The 19,619-nt window shown below is 44.9% G+C and overlaps 1 protein-coding gene across 1 annotated transcript; it reads left to right on the top strand.

Moving 5' to 3' along the window:
- The first annotated feature begins 92 nt into the window (after positions 1-92).
- On the top strand, positions 93-15,583 carry LOC119953429 (DNA-directed RNA polymerases I, II, and III subunit RPABC1). Its single transcript, XM_038777695.1, has 8 exons — positions 93-259; positions 2,103-2,277; positions 3,791-3,906; positions 6,718-6,798; positions 7,953-8,011; positions 13,362-13,440; positions 13,535-13,608; positions 15,473-15,583. Exons 1-7 carry the CDS (start codon positions 203-205, stop codon positions 13,598-13,600), a joined length of 633 nt encoding a protein of 210 aa, XP_038633623.1. The 5' UTR covers positions 93-202; the 3' UTR covers positions 13,601-13,608; positions 15,473-15,583.
- Positions 15,584-19,619: the final 4,036 nt, after the last annotated feature.

A 19,619-nucleotide genomic window follows, 5' to 3' on the forward strand; every position in this document is an offset into this window, starting at 1 on the left:
CCTGTCCCTGTGAGGAGTCTCTGTAACTCTGTCTGTCTCTCTCTCTCCCTGGCGGGGCTGACGATTGGCTGCGGGAATGATTGCGTCATAAATCGGCGTCGGTTGAAAGACCAGAAGGCAGCGCGGGTTAATGAACGTCATAAAGCCGCGCTACCTGTGACGTCATAAAGCAGCGCGGGCAGCCAGCGGCGGCGGCGCCGGGATGGACGATGAGGAGGAAACTTACCGACTGTGGAAAATCCGGAAAACAATCATGCAGGTGGGAGGGAGGTGGCGCCGCGCGCGTGTGTGTGAGAACGCGAGAGCGAGAAAAGGAAGGAATGGTGGAGATCTTCATCCCCCATCGTCTTTTCCCAAAACACAGACAGGCTAATCATGGTGTTTGTTTGGGGGTTGGGGGTTGGGGGGTTGGGGGGGGGGGCAAGGCAAGAACCTGAGAATTCCCAAACCGACACTGCAAAGAGGGAAAGTCAGAAGGGGCCTGGCTCTGCCGAACCTACAATACTGCCACTGGGCAGCAACGGCAGAAAAAGTGAGGGGATGGGTACAAGAACCCGACACAGATTGGGTACAAATGGGGGAGGCATCCTGTAAAGGAACAACCCTCCGGGCCCTGGCCACAGCAGCACTCCCATCCTCCTCAGCAAGGCACAGAAGGAGCCCAGTGGTAGCAGCCACGCTGAGAACGTGGACCCAGTTGAGACAGACTTTGGGATAACCAAAATATCCCTTATGGCCCCCATCTGCGGCAATCACAGACTCCCCCCAGCCATGCTAGATGCCACCTTCAAAAGATGGAGGTGGGACAGGGGAACACTGACGGTCGGGGACTTCTACGTAGGATTCAGACTGGCAACAGTGGATGAACTGATGAGGAAGTGGGAACTATCAAGAGGACAGGAATTGAGACATCTCCAAATAAAGCACTTCCTCTGCAAAGAGACAGTAGGGTACCCAGAAAGCACGCTATTAGAGGACCTGATAGGCACAAGCAGTGAGATGGGGGGGCTATGTGGGAAAATATACGGACAACTACTGGACAGAGCCCGAGCCCCACTGGACGGGACCAGACAACAATGGGAGGACGAACTGGGGACAAATTAGGGTTGGGAGGAGGGGTAGTTGGGGGGGGGGGGGGGGGGTGAGAAAAATGGGGAAACCACAAGAGAGGAGGAAGGGTGCTGAAACCAATGGGATGGAGGGGGGATATCATAGACCGATCCAGAGGGCAGCAAAATGTACGTACAGTTAGTCAAATGAAGGACAAAATAAAGCAAATTAGTGCGGGCAAGAAAAATGTAATTATATAAGTAACAACTGTTTATAAATATGAGAATAATAAGATTAAAATTTTAAAAAAGACTTCTGTACCTTCTGCCTGATGGAAGGGTGTGGAAGAAGGCAACGCCTGGGTGGGAGGGGGCTCTGATAATGCTGTCTGCCTTCCTGAGGCAGTGGGAGGTGTAGACAGAATCAATGGGAGGCTCACACGTGCCTACATTCCCATTACCACCTGCTGAACCCATCGATGTTCCTTTGCAGACTACCTGCTTGATTTCCGACTTATCTTTGCATTCGGCAAATGTTTTTACGATACCGTCTGGTCGTTCATCCAAGCCATGTAGATACATTGGAAATAGTGGAGATTCTGATTCTTTTCCTATCTGCAAATGACCCATTTACCTCAACTTGAGTTTAAAAAAAATTAAACTGTCCTGATTTTGAGCACACAAATGTCTTTAATTCTTTGGGTGTTTTTTTGCTCTAGGTTTAGAGTTGATATTAAGCTGACTGTCTGTCAGATGGCTCTGAAATAAAGTTTAACCCTCTAGAAGACAATCTCAACTTTCAGCCATCATCACATCAGGCCCAGATGCAATTTGCATTCACTTGAAACTGCAGTGTTGACTAAGCCAATCGACTTTCTACTAAAACTGGAGCCGGATTCTGAATTCTCATGTACATTGTCACAAACAACATTTCCACATGCTTGCAATGGCCGCCAGGCTCATAGTGATTTCGGAATAATTATGGGACAAATACAAAATGTATCTCGAGGGAAAAGAACTTAACATAATTTCTTCTGCTTTTGTATTTCACAGTTGTGCCACGATCGAGGATATTTAGTGACACAAGATGAGTTGGATCAGACGCTAGACGAATTTAGGGGTCAATTTGGTGATAAACCAAGTGAAGGACGCCCACGGCGGTCAGACCTGACTGTGCTTGTTGCTCATAATGATGACCCCACTGACCAGATGTTTGTTTTCTTTCCAGGTACACAAATGAAATGTTTTGGAGTTTTATCTTTTTCCTCTGGATGTTAGAATTGAATGAATTGCCCCGTGTTTGCGTGGGTTTCGCCTCCACAACCCAAAGATGTGCAGGGTAGGTGGATTGGCCAAGCTAAATTGCCCCTTAATTGGAAAAAATGAATTGGGTATTCTAAAAAATTTTTTAAAGGATTGAATGAATTGAAATCCTTCCCTCTTCTACCAGTCTGCACTACCATCGTCACCCTGGGGAGGAACAGTTCTGTACACCACAAACTGATGCAGACGTCAGTTTTTAGTTAAGCAACCAGGGATTGAATATGTGAGGAGCCAACTGTGATATTATTGAATACAGATTAACTCTTTATTAACTCTTTAGCCCACTTTTCTCTATGCATGCATAATTAGTAAGAAGTCTTGCAACACCAGGTTAAAGTCCAACAGGTTTGTTTCAAATCACTAGCTTTCGGAGCATTCACCTGATGAAGGAGCTGTGCTCCGAAAGCTAGTGATTCGAAACAAACCTGTTGGACTTTAACCTGGTGTTGTAAGACTTCTTACTGTGCTCACCCCAGTCCAGCACCGGCATCTCCACATCATTGCATAACTAGGGCAGACCTTGTGAGCTGATGAGGGATCCTTGCTGCCTCATCTCTGGAAGGCCTATCAAAATATATGCCAATCAGGAATAAAGATCCAGGGCATAGAAGTCCTACCTACTTGTAGCTGCCAGCCAATCAGGCCAGCCACACTGCAGGTCTGGCCGTGGCAGTTGTTGGATGAATAGGCACTGGAGTCCCAGGATCGCCTAGTGACCCAGGCCACTGTAATGGGGGGTGGTGGTCACGATCAACAGCAGCAGGTTGATTGTTAGCAGGACCCCCGCCCACCCCCCCCCCATCCCAGTATTCAACCCCCCCCCAATCCCAGTATTCAACCCCCCCCCCCCCCAATCCCAGTATTCAACACCCCTGATAACTTGCAACTTATGTCTGTGTAGTTACCTTTTCTAAAAATAAATTTACCCAATTATTTTCCAATTTAGATGATGCCACTAACACTTTGGCTGCACAGCATAATCACAGAAATTTATTTTTTAATATAAATTTAGAGTACCCAATTCATTTTTGTTTCTCCAATTTAGCGTGGCCAATCCACCTAAGCTGCACATCTTTGGGTTGTAGGGGGTGAGACCCACGCAGACATGGGGAGAATGTGCAAACTCCACAAGGACAGTGACCCAGGGCTGGGATCGAATCCGGGTCCTCAGTGCCGTGAGGCAGCATTGCTAACCACTGCGCCACCGTGCTGCCCTCCTATGTAGCTCCCTTAATTCGATGTGTCGCCCTTGAGGGGGAAAATGGTCAATATAAATTCTTTTGTTTGCCAATCATAGCCTGTGATATGTCTTTGATAATGTAAAGGAATACAACCAGGTTGTAGCTATTTCAACCAATATTTCCTGCAAATTGTCTGGACATGTTTGAGACTGATACAAAATTATTCCCTTTTATCAGAGGAACCAAAAGTTGGGATCAAAACCATTAAAATGTATTGTCAACGCATGCAGGAAGAAAATATTACCAGAGCCATCATTGTGGTACAACAGGGGATGACACCATCAGCAAAACAGGTAAACATTTAATCAGCATATTGCAGAAATTTGCACATGATTTTTGTCCTGTTGGATAGATGGGGATAGTGGTGTTGGTGGTATTGTCACTGATTTGATTTGTTGTCACGTGTATTGAGGTACAGTGGAAAAATATTGTCCTGTTTAAAATCCTGGCACAGCGGTTAGCACTGCTGCCTTGCAGCACCAGGGACCCGGATTCAATTCCATCCTCGAGTGACTGTGTAGTTTCCTCTTTCTCCCCGTGTCTGCGTGAGTTTCCTCTTTCTCCCCGTGTCTGTGCGAGTTTCCTCTTTCTCCCGGTATGTGCATGGGTTTCCTCCGGGTGCTCCGGTTTCTTCCCGCAGTCCAAAGATATGCAGGTTAGGTGGATTGGCCATGATAAATTACCCCAACGTGGGCTTACGGAGATAGGGTGGGGGATTGGGCATAGGAAGGGTGCTCTTTCAGAGGGTCGGTGCAGACCTGATTGGCTAAATGGCCTTTTGCACTGTAGGGATTCTATGATTATATGATCATTCCATACATGAATACATAGAACAAGGGCAGCAATGTGGTGCAGTCGTTAGCACTGCTGCCTCACGGCGCCAAGGTCCCAGGTTTGATCCCGGCTCTGGGTCACTGTCCGTGTGGACACAGTCACGGGGAGAATGTGCAAACTCCACACGGACATGGGGAGAACGTGCAGGCTCCACACAGACAGTGACCCAGCAGGGAATCGAACCTGGGAACCTGGCGCTGTGAAACAACAGTGCTAACCACTATGCTACCGTGCTGCCTTACTGGGTTACGGGGATAGGATGGAGGCTTGGCCTTAAGTTGGGTGCTCTTTGCATGGGCTGGTGCAGATTTGATGGACCGAATGGCCTCCTTCTGCACTGTAAATTCTATAACCTTGTGAGCAACACACTTGACTCACCGTTTCCCAATCGATACAAGATGGAACTCCACCTCTAGCCTCTTTCTCTATCTCCACTTACAGCTCTTTTGTTGGGGCTGCTGATTACTGCTGTTCCATTTCCAAGATGGTATCAGCCAATGTCTGCCTTTCTGTCCTCCCAACCGGATCGCTGTGGGCCTTAAATGATATTAATTACCTCCTCTCTGACCACCCCCTTCAGCGCTTCTCAGAATGTGGATGACAGATCCTCCCCATTCTGATTAAACTCCACATAGTTCTCTATGGCTGAGGCTGCCTTCTCACAAACCCCTTGTCCACCGGAGCGCCAAATCTAACCTCTCGGGCGCCGCTGGGCTCGACCTGTTTCTAACCTCGCCTCCACGTAATGAGGCGTCTGGTCCAATATCACTATTGCCATGCAGTCCACACCCACTTTCCTGGGAGTAACTATTTCCCACCACAAAGAAAAATCTTCTCCTGGAGTATACCTGATGCACATGGGAGAAGAAGGAAAACTGCCTCTCTCCTGGGTGGCTCAACCTCCTTGGTTCCCGTTGCAGTCCGCTGCCCCACACTGCTGTTTACTAGCATCCCTGCTAGCATTGCGAGCCTACTTGGAGAACCACATCCAGCCCCACCTGCATCACCCAAGCTACCCCCCCCCCTCCCCAATAAACTAGTGCAATCTAGAAAAAACCCACCCAAGGCCAAGAGAAAAACACTGAACTCTGAACAATCGCAAATCGACCATAATGAAAATACCAACACATGCTGTCTATTTTTTTTATAATATATTTTATTCCAAACATTATCAAATCGTCGCGTACAAAGGCACAACTAAATCGTACAGTGTGTCATTTTTATTTTGGTGCGGCACAGTTGTTAGCACTGTTGCTTCACAGCGTCAGGGATCCAGTTCCATTCCGGCCTCTGGAGACTCTGTACAGAGGCTGCGTGTGTTTCCTCTGGGTGCTTCTCCCATAAATCCAAAGATGTGCAGTTTAGGTAGATTGGCCATGCTAAATTGCCCCTTAGTGTCCCAGATATTGGGTGGGGCTACGGGGATAGGGTGGAGGTGTGGGCTTAATTAGGGAGTTCTTTCCAAGGGCTGGGATAGACTTGATGGGCCAAATGGCCACCTGCACTATAAATTCTATGATTCTATGAAGTAACAGCAACAATCCGAAATCCCCTGTTCCACAGCCCCCCCCCCCCCCCCCCCAACTGCTGGCCACAAACAGGTCCTTAACACCTCCAAGCATTCAAATTGTAAAAACATTGAAACTACATTATCTTATTTTATACCTAGTTTATTTTTTCCAATTAACGAGCAATTTAGCGTGGCCAATACACCTACCCTGCAGTTCTTTGGGCTGTGGGGATGAGACCCACGCAGACACGGAGAGAATGCGCAAACTCCACATGGACAGTGACCCAGAACCGGAATCGAATCCGGGTCCTCGGCGCCGTGAGGCAGTGCTAATCGGATGTCCTGATAAATGGCCACAGAAAAGGATTTCTGTCTTCAGAGTATGGGTGGCCAAGGTGTTGAAGAGGAACGGGATGCATGACTGAGGGATATATCAGAATATTATTGATAGTAAAAGAATCCGTTATCCGAATTGCCTGGGGCCGAGTGTATATCGGATTTTGGAATTTTTACAAATTTAGGAATATGCCACGCAGGTGCGGCGAACTTTGGGGACTGTGGAATGTTGGGAACTGCAACTGTGCGAAACTTTGGGAGCTGCGAATGTGTGCCTCTCGCGGGGTGGGGGTGGGGGGGGGGGGGGGAATTTCAGAATGTTTTGGTTTTTGGAATTGCGGAGAAGGGATGCTCAACCTGTACGAACTAAATATTTTAACTTTGTAAAACTTAACATTTCTATTTGATTCTTCTTTGTATCCAGTCCCTTGTTGACATGGCTCCTAAGTATATCCTTGAGCAATTCCTGCAGCAGGAGCTACTAATTAATATTACAGAACATGAGGTAGGTTTGACAAAGCCCTTCTTGTGACTGGTGCGCGCTTGCGGAGTGACCGGTGCGCGCTTGCGGAGTGACCGGTGCGCGCTTGCGGAGTGACCGGTGCGCGCTTGCGGAGTGACCGGTGCGCGCTTGCGGAGTGACCGGTGCGCGCTTGCGGAGTGACCGGTGCGCGCTTGCAGAGTAAGATACCATAAAGGGTGCTGGGCAACAGAGGTGTACATGAATTGAGAGGCTTGACCTAACTACATCTGGTTTCATTTTTCTAAATGCAATAAAATCGATTTGATCAAATCAATTCCAGTCCATTTTCTCCGCACAATGTAGCGATCGGTGCTAATGTAACCATAGCAAAGTGGAACCAAGCAAATGCCAATCAAGGATAATTTTAGTTTCTCTCAATTAAAAATGTGATCATTGTCCAGCAGAATGCTGTTTTTAAATAAAAAAACAGAAGATGTTGGAAATACCCAGCTTTTGTATTGTTTTTAAATGTTCTGTACAAGCAGGGTATATAAACCATAATGTAATTTTGCGAGAGTGGTACATAATACATTGGCTATATTACATATGCCCTGGAGTGCTTGAAAGTGAAAACCTTTAGTGGTATTTGCAAATCTGACTTCACAGAGAAAATAGTGAGATAAAGAACAAAGAAAAGTACAGCACAGGAACAGGCCCTTCGGCCCTCCAGACCTGTGCCGACCATGCTGCCCGACTAAACTGCAATCTTCTACACTTCCTGGGTCCGCATCCCTCTATTCCCATCCCATTCATGTATTTGTCAAGATGCCCCTTAAATGTCACCATTGTCCATGTTTCCACCACCTCCTCCGGCAGTGAGTTCCAGGCACCCACTACCCTCTGTGTAAAAATAAATAAATAAATACATTTTAAAAACTTGCCTCGTACATCTACTCTACACCTTGCCCCTCCCACCTTAAACCTATGCCCACTAGTAATTGACCCCTCTACCCTGGGGAAAAGCCTCTGACTATCCACTCATAAAAGGGGCAGACAACTTGCAGCAACCATGTCAGTTCTAATTTTTTTTGGGGAGGGGGGGGCGGTGGTCAGAGATGCAAATTGAACAATATTTAAATCTTATCTAAAGCAAATCCTGTTTTTATAAATGAATTTAATCCTGTTTTGCACATTAGCTTGTTCCAGAGCACATCGTCATGACCAAGGAGGAAGTTACAGAGCTGCTGGGACGATAGTATCCTTTTTTGATGTGCTTTTATTGTAAATGTTTCAGTTGATGGTAACGCTGTTTTTTCTGTATCATACTAGAGTTGTGTTTGGGTGGCACGGTGGCCCAGTGATCAACACTGCTGCCTCACAGCGCTGAGGACCCAGGTTCGATCCCGGCTCTGGGTCACTGTCCTGTGTGGAGTTTGCACATTCTCCCCGTGTCTGCGTGGGTTTCGCCCCCACAACACACAGATGTGCAGGGTAGGTGATTGACCACGCTAAATTGCTCCTTAATTGGGAAAAACAAATTGGGTACTCTTAAATTTGTTTTTTTTAAAGCTGTGCTTTTTTTCTATAGGCTGCACTAACAATGTGAGCCTGAACTTTAGCAGAGTACGGTGACTGAGGTTTGTTTTGTATTCTCTGATTTATTATAGGATATTTACAGTCTAATTTATATATGCTGCCCAGTGAAAAACTCTCTGAAATGTCTCTTTTGTTCCTTCTTCCTCTTGCAGCACCCTAGTGATCCCAGGCTGCTTATTAAGCACTGTTTCCAGAATTTATAAACGGGAGCTGGTGGTAAATTCTGCTATTCCACAATCCAAGAGACACCCTGCCCCCCTCTCCACAGGAAGCATTTCAGCTTAGATTGTTGCTTCTCCTTAAAGCAAGACTTTGAACTCACCATGTGATTGGATTGTGAAACTCCAGCATTTTTTATACTTGTTTTCTCCCTGCCCCCCCCCCTCCCTTTCAAAGGTATAGAATTGTGACGAGCATGATTCGATAGGATCCGTTCTGCGATCTTGATCAAGTTTGTCTTTTATTCTTGTCAAGTGATGTCAGCCTTTGCATGAGCGTTGCCACAATATACGGCCACATCAGAAAGAGGCAGCAAACTTCTCAACATGTTTGCACGTAGTCCCCCAGGTTTAATCATTAGATCATGTGCCAAGAGTTCTCCCTTTTCCAGTACAACAGAACTCTGACCTGTTCTTGCATTGCTGATCCCGCAGCAGAAACCTGATTGCTCGGTACAAATTGTGGATCGATCAGGTTTCTTCCTGTGTGTTCACTTACTCTGTGTTCTGTGCCCTATTTTCCCACCTCTGTTGGTAGGACAATAAACAGCAGTTCATTTCAAAATACAGTAACTCCTCACTTTAACTTGCCTCGCTTCAGTTGTTTCTATTTTTTTTAAATTTAAAGTACCCAATTTTTTTTCCCAATATGTGGTAATTTAGCATGGCCAATCTACCTATCCTGCACATCTTTGGGTTGGTGGGGGTGAGACCCATGCAGACACAGAGTTGTTTCAATTCAACCCTGTTTTTAATTGGGTCGTGAAGGATCTTGGGATTACGAAGTTTATTCAATTCAGGGTTACCGGTTGTTCTTGTACATTGCTGAAACTCAGTAGAAATTCAAGTTTAAAAACCTGTCAGGTGCAAATAAGAATTGTTTTATTTGGAGTTCATTGGTTACAACTTGAAAATCATTTAAAAGGTAGTTTGTAGACAATTTGATTTTCTTCAAAGAATCACAGGAATTATCTTCTGAGACAATAGCCCGAACACAACTTTAAAAGTCAAAGTCTGAAAATGAAATATGAATACAGAACTCTTTTCTAATTCTCTTCCTTCCTTTCTGTCTGTCTCGCTCTCTCTTTTTCTTTCTCTCTCAAAATGGTGGCCAAATCGTCCATGGATATACTATTTCATATCTGTCTTAAGCGATCCGATCACACCCCAATATAATCCTAATTGGTTTGGGTTAGACTCGAGCACATTTGATTTGATAGCAAGCTGTCCATCTTCACTATGTAACATTACTTCCAATTGTTGCCTGCTTGTATGTTAAAGAATGCAATATTGTGCTTTATCAAAACCAGCAAAAACTGGTCTAATGCTGACCTACCTATTGCCACAATAGAGACCTCATGCTGACCTCACTGCTGCAACAATGGAGACTTTATGTTATCTCGTCATGCCACGCTGGGCATAATTCCGAAAATATAATTCAAACTGTCTTTTATAAGATTGTTTCAATGAGAATGTTGGAATCAAATATATATATATTTGATTCTATGTTTTAACTGTCCATTTATTAAAAACAAGGCAACACAGTCTAAAATGTTTCAGCTTGTATAATCATCAGATGACCACCAGATGGGATGGCACGTGTAGGGGTCTCCCAGGGAATTGGAGGCCCCCAGCTGCATGTCCTTTGGGCAGGGGGCACTCTGGTGTCACCTGGGTACCCTGGCAGTGCCACCTGGGTGCTAGCCATGTGTTTACCGGGACTGTGGGTGCTGGAAAACACGTGGCTAAATGCACAGGCTTGGGGATTTTGTTCCCTTTTGGGAGAATCGTGTCCTCTATTGTTCCAGAAGGGTACCCTAATCTTTCAAAGAACTCCGAAGGGGCAGCACGGTAGCATGGTGGTTAGCATAAATGCTTCACAGCTCCAGGGTCCCAGGTTCGGTTCCCGGCTGGGTCACCGTCTGTGCGGAGTCTGCACGTCCTCCCCGTGTTTGCGTGGGTTTCCTCCGGATGCTCCGGTTTCCTCCCACAGTCCAAAGATGTGCGGGTTAGGTGGATTGGCCATGCTAAATTGCCCGTAGTGTCCTAAAATGTAAGGTTAAGGGGGGGTTGTTGGGTTACGGGTATAGGGTGGATACGTGGGTTTGAGTAGGGTGATCATTGCTCGGCACAACATCGAGGGCCGAAGGGCCTGTTCTGTGCTATGTTCTAATCTCAAACGGCGTGAGAATCGTGCAATCCTTCATTCTTATTCCTCGTTGCCATGGATTCAACCCTTGTCCTTGGAAAAATGTAATGATCTTATCAGACTTCTGTGTTACTTGCAAACTCATGACTGAGTTTGGAAATTATATGTTTCTTTCATTTTAAAACTGGGAATTAATATTTATGCTTTAAGCAGCTTTTTACCTACATTAAGTGTACAGGTCGGTATTCGCTTTTAGCATTGTAGATATGCATTGCACTGAGTGTGACCCGGATCGCCTGAGCCGATTGACATTGCTTTGGAGTGGCCCCTCCCCCACCCTCCTGCTCTCCAGCTCTCGGCTTACCCCTGGGACCCTGCAACTCTGAGCTACTCTCAGTCCGTAGGTTGTTTCCTGCATCTGGCCGCTCGTCTCCTGTGCCCTCACACACAGTGAGGGTTTGGGAGAGAGAAGCAGCCAGCAGGGGAGGCAGCGACCGCAAAGGTAGGGAGGAGGTGAGGAGCAAGTAGAAAGTGTTTGCATAATCCTCTGTTTTGTAAAGAAACTAACTTTAAAAAATATAGTAATTTAGCACTGTCAAGTATTCAACTTGCAGAATACATTGTTTAATTTATTTTCCTTTAAAAAAAACAAAAACAAAATTAGAGTACCCAATTCATTTTTTCCAATTAAGGGGCAATTTAGCGTGGCCAATCCATCTACCCTGCACATCTTTTGGGTTGTGGGGGCAACACCCACCCAAACGCGGGGAGAATGTGCAAACTCCACACGGACTGTGACCCAGAGCCGGGATCGAACCTGGGATCTCGGCGCCGTGAGGCAGCAGTACTGTGCCACCGTGCTGCCCTGCTGTTTATTTTCCTGATGGGACAGGACCTACTAAAACTTTTACAATGGATGCAATGAAATAATCTGCTTCTCTCAATATTTCAGTTAAAGTTACACTTTTCAGAAATGCAACTACAGGAAGTGAGGAATTACTGAATGAGGATTAAAAGAAGGCCTACATTATGCAACACCTCCTGTATCTCATCCGTACCACTGCTAAAACCCTGTTCTGTGATTTGTAACTCAATCACCTTCGCCCCAATCCTATTGACTTCACAAATTGCAGCTTGACCCAAGTTCTGTTGCCTACCTTTCCCAATCCTCTCACAGTAACTTCATTTGATGCCTACTTGTGACAATAAGCGATTTTCATTTCATTACACCCTATACTTACATTAAGGTCTTCAGCCAAGCACCCGTCTTCATTAGCTCCACATCTCACACCACATTGATTTCAGAGTTGATGTGCTTGTCTGTAAACATGGTACCTCTCCCACATGTCTTTAGATACTTCTTTAGTCATGTGATCCGGCATACAATCTCCATTGCTCTAACTGACTTGCTTTGTATCCCAATCCTTCCACTGCAGCAGCAGAGTATTCAACTATCTGAACATTGAGTCCCCCGCCTCCTATCTCTCTCCTATTTCAAAACCTTCTTGAAAAGATCCTCGTCCTTTTCCCAACACAACTCTGTATATTTCTTTTATAATTCACCTTTATAAGCAGTGTGGGACGTTTTATTGCATTTACGGTGCTATAAAATTGCAGTTTGGAACCTGGATAAAGTTGCTAAGTTTTGTGAGGGCCACGAAGAAGCCAGCACGGGTTTATAGAGTAGAAAGAAATAACTTTATTTACAATTACATATGTACAACAGCAGCAGTAATCCCTCACTGCTCACTACTCTCTCGAGCTGGTTCCGTAGTGGCCAGTTCTAATTATGCAGGGACTTTGCTAATGATTTCTCCGTCCCCCTCATTGGGGAAGTTTATATTCCCTAAGGATTGTGGGATTGCCATTAGTCCCCAGCCAGTAGTAAGCAGGCAGGTTATAACACTAAGCTACCAGGATACCCTGCTGACTACAGCCAAAACTTTGCTTTGGTTTTGGAAGACTGAAAAATGTTCCCGCACTCGCGCTCCATCCAAACCCACCTTAAATTTTTGCCTGAAGCTTCATTTTGGGGAAGATGAATGAATGATTGTTTATTTTGGTGCTTGCTCTAATGAACATGATTACTCTTTGATATAATTTAATATCAGTTTCAGCTTTCCTGGTAGTCTTGTTGTAAAAGTGATGAGAGACATTATAGAAAATCATAGAATTTACCGTGCAGAATGAGGCCATTCGGCCCATCAAGTGTGCACCAGCACTTGGAAAGAGCACCTTACTTAAGCCCACGCCTCCACTCTGCCCTGTAACTTCACTAAGGGGCAATTTAGCATGGCCAATCCACCTAACCTGCACGTCTTTGGACTGTGTTGGGGGGGGGGGGGGGGGAGAACCCACGCAGACAGTGGGAGGAAGTGCAAACTCCACACACAATCACCCAAGGGCGGAATTGAACCCGGGACCCTGGAGCTGTGAGGCAGCAGTGCTCCATGCTGCCATGCCCAGGGTAAGCAATTGGCAGCAAATTAAATTAACTCCCTGATTATGCTATAACTGAGATCATTACAATTCTACATTTTTTTATGTGACCAAGAAGAGGTGGTTAAAGTGCAATAAATGTTGGCCTAAGTATTTCTGCTTTTTGCTAAGTAGCTGTTATGCACCTTAAGTATGTTTCCCAGTAAATTGAAGGAGAGCCAGTTGCCAAGAATACAAGCAGGTGACCCTGTGGCACGATACTTTGGATTGAAGAGAGGGCAGGTTTGTTGCAATACATTGTACAATTCTTGATTAGGCATCACCAACATTGCTACTGGTATGGGACATTGAGTGGAATTTTCTTTTTCTGTTTTAGGTGGTTAAGATTATAAGACCCAGTGAGACTGCAGGACGATACATCACCTACAGACTTGTACAGTGACGTATGCTGTAAGTATCTTGGCCCGCTTTGACAAATATACCCCTATTTTGTTTCTCATGGTGGGTGCTCCCCATTTGCAACTGGTGATTGTAATCGTGGAAGAAAAGCCAATGGAAATAAAGATCGTGTTTGCAAAACTATATTCTCTCCATCACAAGCTGTCTATTCATCAAAATGATCTATCTCAATCTTGAATATATTCAATGATGGAACATCCACAGCCCTTGAGGGTAACAAATTCTAAAGATTCGCAATCCTTTTGGGTAAAGACATTTCTCTTCCTCAATGGTCAACCCCTGTTGTATTCTAGGTTCTTCAGCCAGAAGAACAATCTCTGCATAACCTGTCCCAGCCCCTTTGGATACTGAAAACTCTCATTTTTCTAAACTCCCGAAAAAGTGCAGGCCCGATTTACTCACTTCCTGTTATCAGATTGCCCTCTTACTCCAGGAACCAACACGGTGAGCCTGTGCTGTACTGCCTCCAAAGTAAATCCTTCCTTCGATCGGAGACTGGTACTGTTGTGTGATCTCGCCAAAGCCTGTCCGATTGCAGCAAGACTTCCTTACTCCAATTCCCATACAAAAAAAGGCCACTGTTATTTGTCTGCCTTAATGCTGGCTGTACTGGTGTGCTAGTTTACAAGCACCTAAATGTAAAGAAATAAACAAGCTTGTGAATGTGTGTACAAAGGGGATATGGGGTAACGGCAGGAGAATGGGGATGAGGTGCCATGGTAGAATGGCAGAGCAGACTTGATGGGCCAAATGGTCTAATTCTGCTCCTATATCCTATTGTCCTAAAGAGGTATGACCTGAATTTTCACTCAGTGACACTTTTTAAATCACATATGGAGGCTGACTGAGATGTTGCAATTCTGGCATTAACTAGTTGTTCCTTTCATGCTCCACACCAAAGCCTACTTTTGTAAGCAATTGTTCATCCCCTTGAAACTGGGCTGTGTTTATGTACATAATGTCTGGTAATGCATCAATGTCTCGGAGTCAATCAGACCCTCATTACTGTAGGTATCTTGAAAATGACTGCCCGGACTTCAGACAATAGGAAAGCAAATGTTTCATCAGGCTTTAGTTTAAGTTATCAATGATGAACCTAAAACTAACAGATAAACAGAAGCACTTCGGAGCTTCTAACTTGCAGTCTCCCTGGATGCTTCTCTTTAATATGTGAGTAAAGATGAAGCACTCCCTGTGCTAAATGGAAGCTACTGCATTAATGTTCCCAGATTTGATTAGGTTTGATCCTAATTTTGGAATTCATCTTGCTTCATTCAGTCATAGTTGATAGAATTTACAGTGCAGGAGGCCATTCGGCCCATCGAGTCTGCACTGGCTCTTGGAAAGAGCACCCTACCCAAGTCCACACCTCCACCCTATCCCCATAACCCAGTAACCCCACTCAACCAACACTATGGGCAATTTTGGTCACTAAGGGCAATTTAGCATGGCCAATCCACCTAACCTGCACATCTTTGGACAGTGGGAGGAAACTGGAGCACCCGGAGGAAACCCACGCACACACTGGGAGAGCGTCCAGACTCCGCACAGTGACCCAGCCGGGAATCGAACCTGGGACCCGTGAAGCAATTGTGCTAGCCACTATGCTACTGTGACTGCCCTACAGTCATATTCAACTGTAACATCAGAAAGACCAGGCACCAGAATCTATTGATCCAATAGGGTACACGGTATATTTCTTTAATATTACCCCCTTTGAAATGCTGAAAAATTGATTTCTCGTTGAATAAAATTTTAACTTCTAAGTAACATGGCAAATTAAACTCAGTTTAAATTCAGATGTCAAAATATAAAGGAAAAGCAACACTATAATCTTTCTCTTTTTTTTCTCTAGGTATGAAAATGAGATTGATCAAAGGAAACTTTAAGATTTTACTGATTCCTAACTTGAGCAAAAGGTGGTCCGTTCAGTGTTTTTTTTAAAATAAACTCTATTTATAAATCTCTTCGTCTTTTTTTTTTTGTTTGACTGTTCGAATTTGGTTGACCGATATTTATTGAGCAGCAGAAACCTGCCCACACTGTTTTGCTCTCCCTGAATGAAGAGGTTTGATGCACTGAATCGGGAAAGGTTCGTTCCTCTTACTCGGAGTCAAACTGGGGTCAACAGACTGAAATGGTCCTGAAGAAAATGAGGGAACAAATGGAGCAAAGTTGCAGCAGACAACAGTTTACACAAGTAGCTGAAGCAAAGGCAATTGCATATTTTAAAGGGAATATTTTTTTAAAATATAAATTTAGAGTACCCAATTATTTTTTTCCAATTAAGGGGCAATTTAACGTCAATCCACCTACCCTGCACATCTTTGGGTTGTGGGGGTGAAACCCACGCAAACACGGGGAGAATGTACAAACTCCACACGGACAGTGACCCAGAGCCAGGATCGAACCTGGGACCTCGGCGCCGTGCGACTGCAGTGCTAACCACTGTGCCACCGTGCTGCACTAGGGGCAGTTTATCATGGCCAATCCATGATAACCTGCACATCTTTGGTCTGCGGGAGGAAACCGGAGCACCCGGAGGAAACCAAGCTCTTCTTCATTGTTGGGTACATTCATCCAGAAATGTGCAAACTCCACACACAGAATGACCCAAGGCTGGAATTGAACCCTGGCGCTGTGAGGCAGCAGTGCTAACCACTGTGCCGCCCTGTAACATTGTCCACTTGGAGTTCAATGTGATTATCCACCTTCTGCCCGCAAATACATCTCAGTATAACTTGTCTGTAGTTAGAAGCCTGAACATCTGCAATGAGAGCGATCGTGGGTACATTGATTCATCAAAGTTCCTGTGGAAAGAACTTCCAGACATCGACTGTGACCAGTGAGCCATCTTCGCACATAGGGCCACCAGATTGACAGTGTCAAAACCCTTTGAACTTTATCCTTTTTGCTAGAATTATTCCCGTTGGCAAAAGGTGTTTTCTTTTCCCTACGCCAACCTCTGTCAAGGCCCTATTTGTTGTGTGTGAGTTGGGATTAAAATGGAGTATCTTGTGCTAAAGATGTGCTTTTTGACATAAAACCCCATCTTGGCTACCCTCAGAGGGTTTTTACCTCCTGAGGAGGCGCTCTCCAATCAGCGCCCTTGGCACTTAACTCCAGACTTTCAAGCAAAATAACAGAATTAAAACTCGTAAAATACCCTTGATGTTTGAGTCACCATCCTGAATAACTGGTGTAAATATGGTAACTTTACTAGTGAGTAATTTATTGATACCCAACAATCCACAGACCATAAAACGTAGAAGAAATAGGCCATTCAGCCCATTGAGTCTGCTCCACCATTCAATGTCAGATATTAGACTGTACCCCAGATTGATATTAGACTGTACCCCAGGTTGATATTAGACTGTACCCCAGATTGATATTAGACTGTATCCCAGATTGATATTAGACTGTATCCCAGATTGATATTAGACTGTACCCCAGGTTGATATTAGACTGTACCCCAGGTTGATATTAGACTGTACCCCAGGTTGATATTAGACTGTACCCCAGATTGATATTAGACTGTATCCCAGATTGATATTAGACTGTACCCCAGGTTGATATTAGACTGTACCCCAGATTGATATTAGACTGTATCCCAGATTGATATTAGACTGTACCCCAGGTTGATATTAGACTGTACCCCAGGTTGATATTAGACTGTACCCCAGATTGATATTAGACTGTATCCCAGATTGATATTAGACTGTATCCCAGATTGATATTAGACTGTACCCCAGATTGATATTAGACTGTACCGCAGGTTGATATTAGACTGTACCCCAGATTGATATTAGACTGTACCCCAGATTGATATTAGACTGTACCCCAGATTGATATTAGACTGTACCCCAGGTTGATATTAGACTGTACCCCAGGTTGATATTAGACTGTACCCCAGGTTGATATTAGACTGTATCCCAGATTGATATTAGACTGTACCCCAGGTTGATATTAGACTGTACCCCAGGTTGATATTAGACTGTACCCCAGGTTGATATTAGACTGTACCCCAGATTGATATTAGACTGTATCCCAGATTGATATTAGACTGTACCCCAGGTTGATATTAGACTGTACCCCAGGTTGATATTAGACTGTACCCACTATACCCAAGATTGATATTAGACTGTACCCCAGGTTGATATTAGACTGTACCCCAGATTGATATTAGACTGTACTCCAGATTGATATTAGACTGTACCCCAGGTTGATATTAGACTGTACCCACTATACCCAAGATTGATATTAGACTGTACCCCAGGTTGATATTAGACTGTACCCCAGGTTGATATTAGACTGTACCCCAGGTTGATATTAGACTGTACCCCAGGTTGATATTAGACTGTACCCCAGGTTGATATTAGACTGTACCCCAGGTTGATATTAGACTGTACCCACTATACCCAAGATTGATATTAGATTGTACCCCAGGTTGATATTAGACTGTACCCCAGGTTAATATTAGACTGTACCCCAGGTTGATATTAGACTGTACCCCAGATTGATATTAGACTGTACCCCAGGTTGATATTAGACTGTACCCCAGGTTGATATTAGACTGTACCCCAGGTTGATATTAGACTGTACCCCAGGTTGATATTAGACTGTACCCCAGGTTGATATTAGACTGTACCCCAGGTTGATATTAGACTGTACCCCAGGTTGATATTAGACTGTACCCACTACACCCAAGATTGATATTAGATTGTACCTGTTAAATTTGCATAAAATCAATGGAAGCTGTACCGATGATTTAGGACAGGGTTTTTCGAAGTGCAGGTTGCGACCCACGGGTGTGTCGCAGGCGGGTGTCGGGTGGGTCATGGAGTGAGCTGTGGTGGCATTCCTGCTGTGATCCTGATCACGGGAGAAGCACCCAATGGCTGCTACCTGCATTTTTGTTGAGAATGGTGGCTTCTGCCGCATTTTAAATGAGAAGGAAATGAAGCTGTATACAGTCTTCCGGCCAGATGTGTCAGCAGTCAGCATGTCACACACCCTGCATGTCCATTTGATGTCAAATGCCCTGTATGGGCGTGCTGTTTGCACCATATCACGGAGGAGGGCTTCTATTTACCAGTTGTTGGCAAGCAAGGCAAGGGGACTGTGAAGATGAATCATTTTCTTGCTGAAAAGAGACATAGATATGCAGAGTACCTACTGGACAGGATCTCCCATCTCAATCTGCTAGAAAGTGCTGCCCAGGAGAAGGCAGGACAGCGCTGTGCTAGTGTTAGCTCTGTGCAGAACTCCAGGGTCTTTGGCTAACAGCCTACAAAGAAGAAACTTAACTCGGGAACAAAACAGTATAAAAATTATTTCTCAGGGTATGGCTTTGTCAATTGAGCCAATGCAAATAAGGACGCAATGCCCACGTTTGTTGTATGCAAAGAATTACTGGCAAATGTGAGGAGAAGTTCAGATTTTTGAAAAATGGGTGTAAGATTATTTTTGTGGTTGAGACCCCAGAGACAGTTATTAACTTATAGCTGACTCCAAATGAAAAGACTATGCTGCTGTGTCTGACCTGTGACAGCACATTAAAAACACGCCACAAGTCCATGAGGCTGTCAGCATTCTGGAGTAGCATCTCTCAGGAGTAACCAGTGCTGAGTAAAACAAACATTTTGTTGCTATTGCCCTTCATGGCGATCTACATGTGCGAGGTTGGATTTTCCGTTTTCATAAAGATGAAGACGGCACAACGGAACTGACTGAAGTCTGCACCTGATGTGCGCTTTGCCCTCTCCTCCTGTGAACCTGATTTGAGTGAGATCGTGAAGACCAAGCAGGCTCCCCTTTCACATTAAAGGTAAGCAAATGTGGCCTGAAAGTCGACCAGCGTGAGTCCCACAGGTTGGCAAAGATGGGTCCCGGGAAAAAAAGTTTAAAAAAACACTGGATTGGCGAATTAATGCACCATGTGATCTACTGCTGATGGATCAGATTCTAAGGCAATTTCCACGGTCGATCTCAGACTTTTACTT

This window comes from Scyliorhinus canicula, chromosome 18, assembly GCF_902713615.1.
Source record: "Scyliorhinus canicula chromosome 18, sScyCan1.1, whole genome shotgun sequence".
Lineage (NCBI taxonomy): Eukaryota > Metazoa > Chordata > Chondrichthyes > Carcharhiniformes > Scyliorhinidae > Scyliorhinus > Scyliorhinus canicula.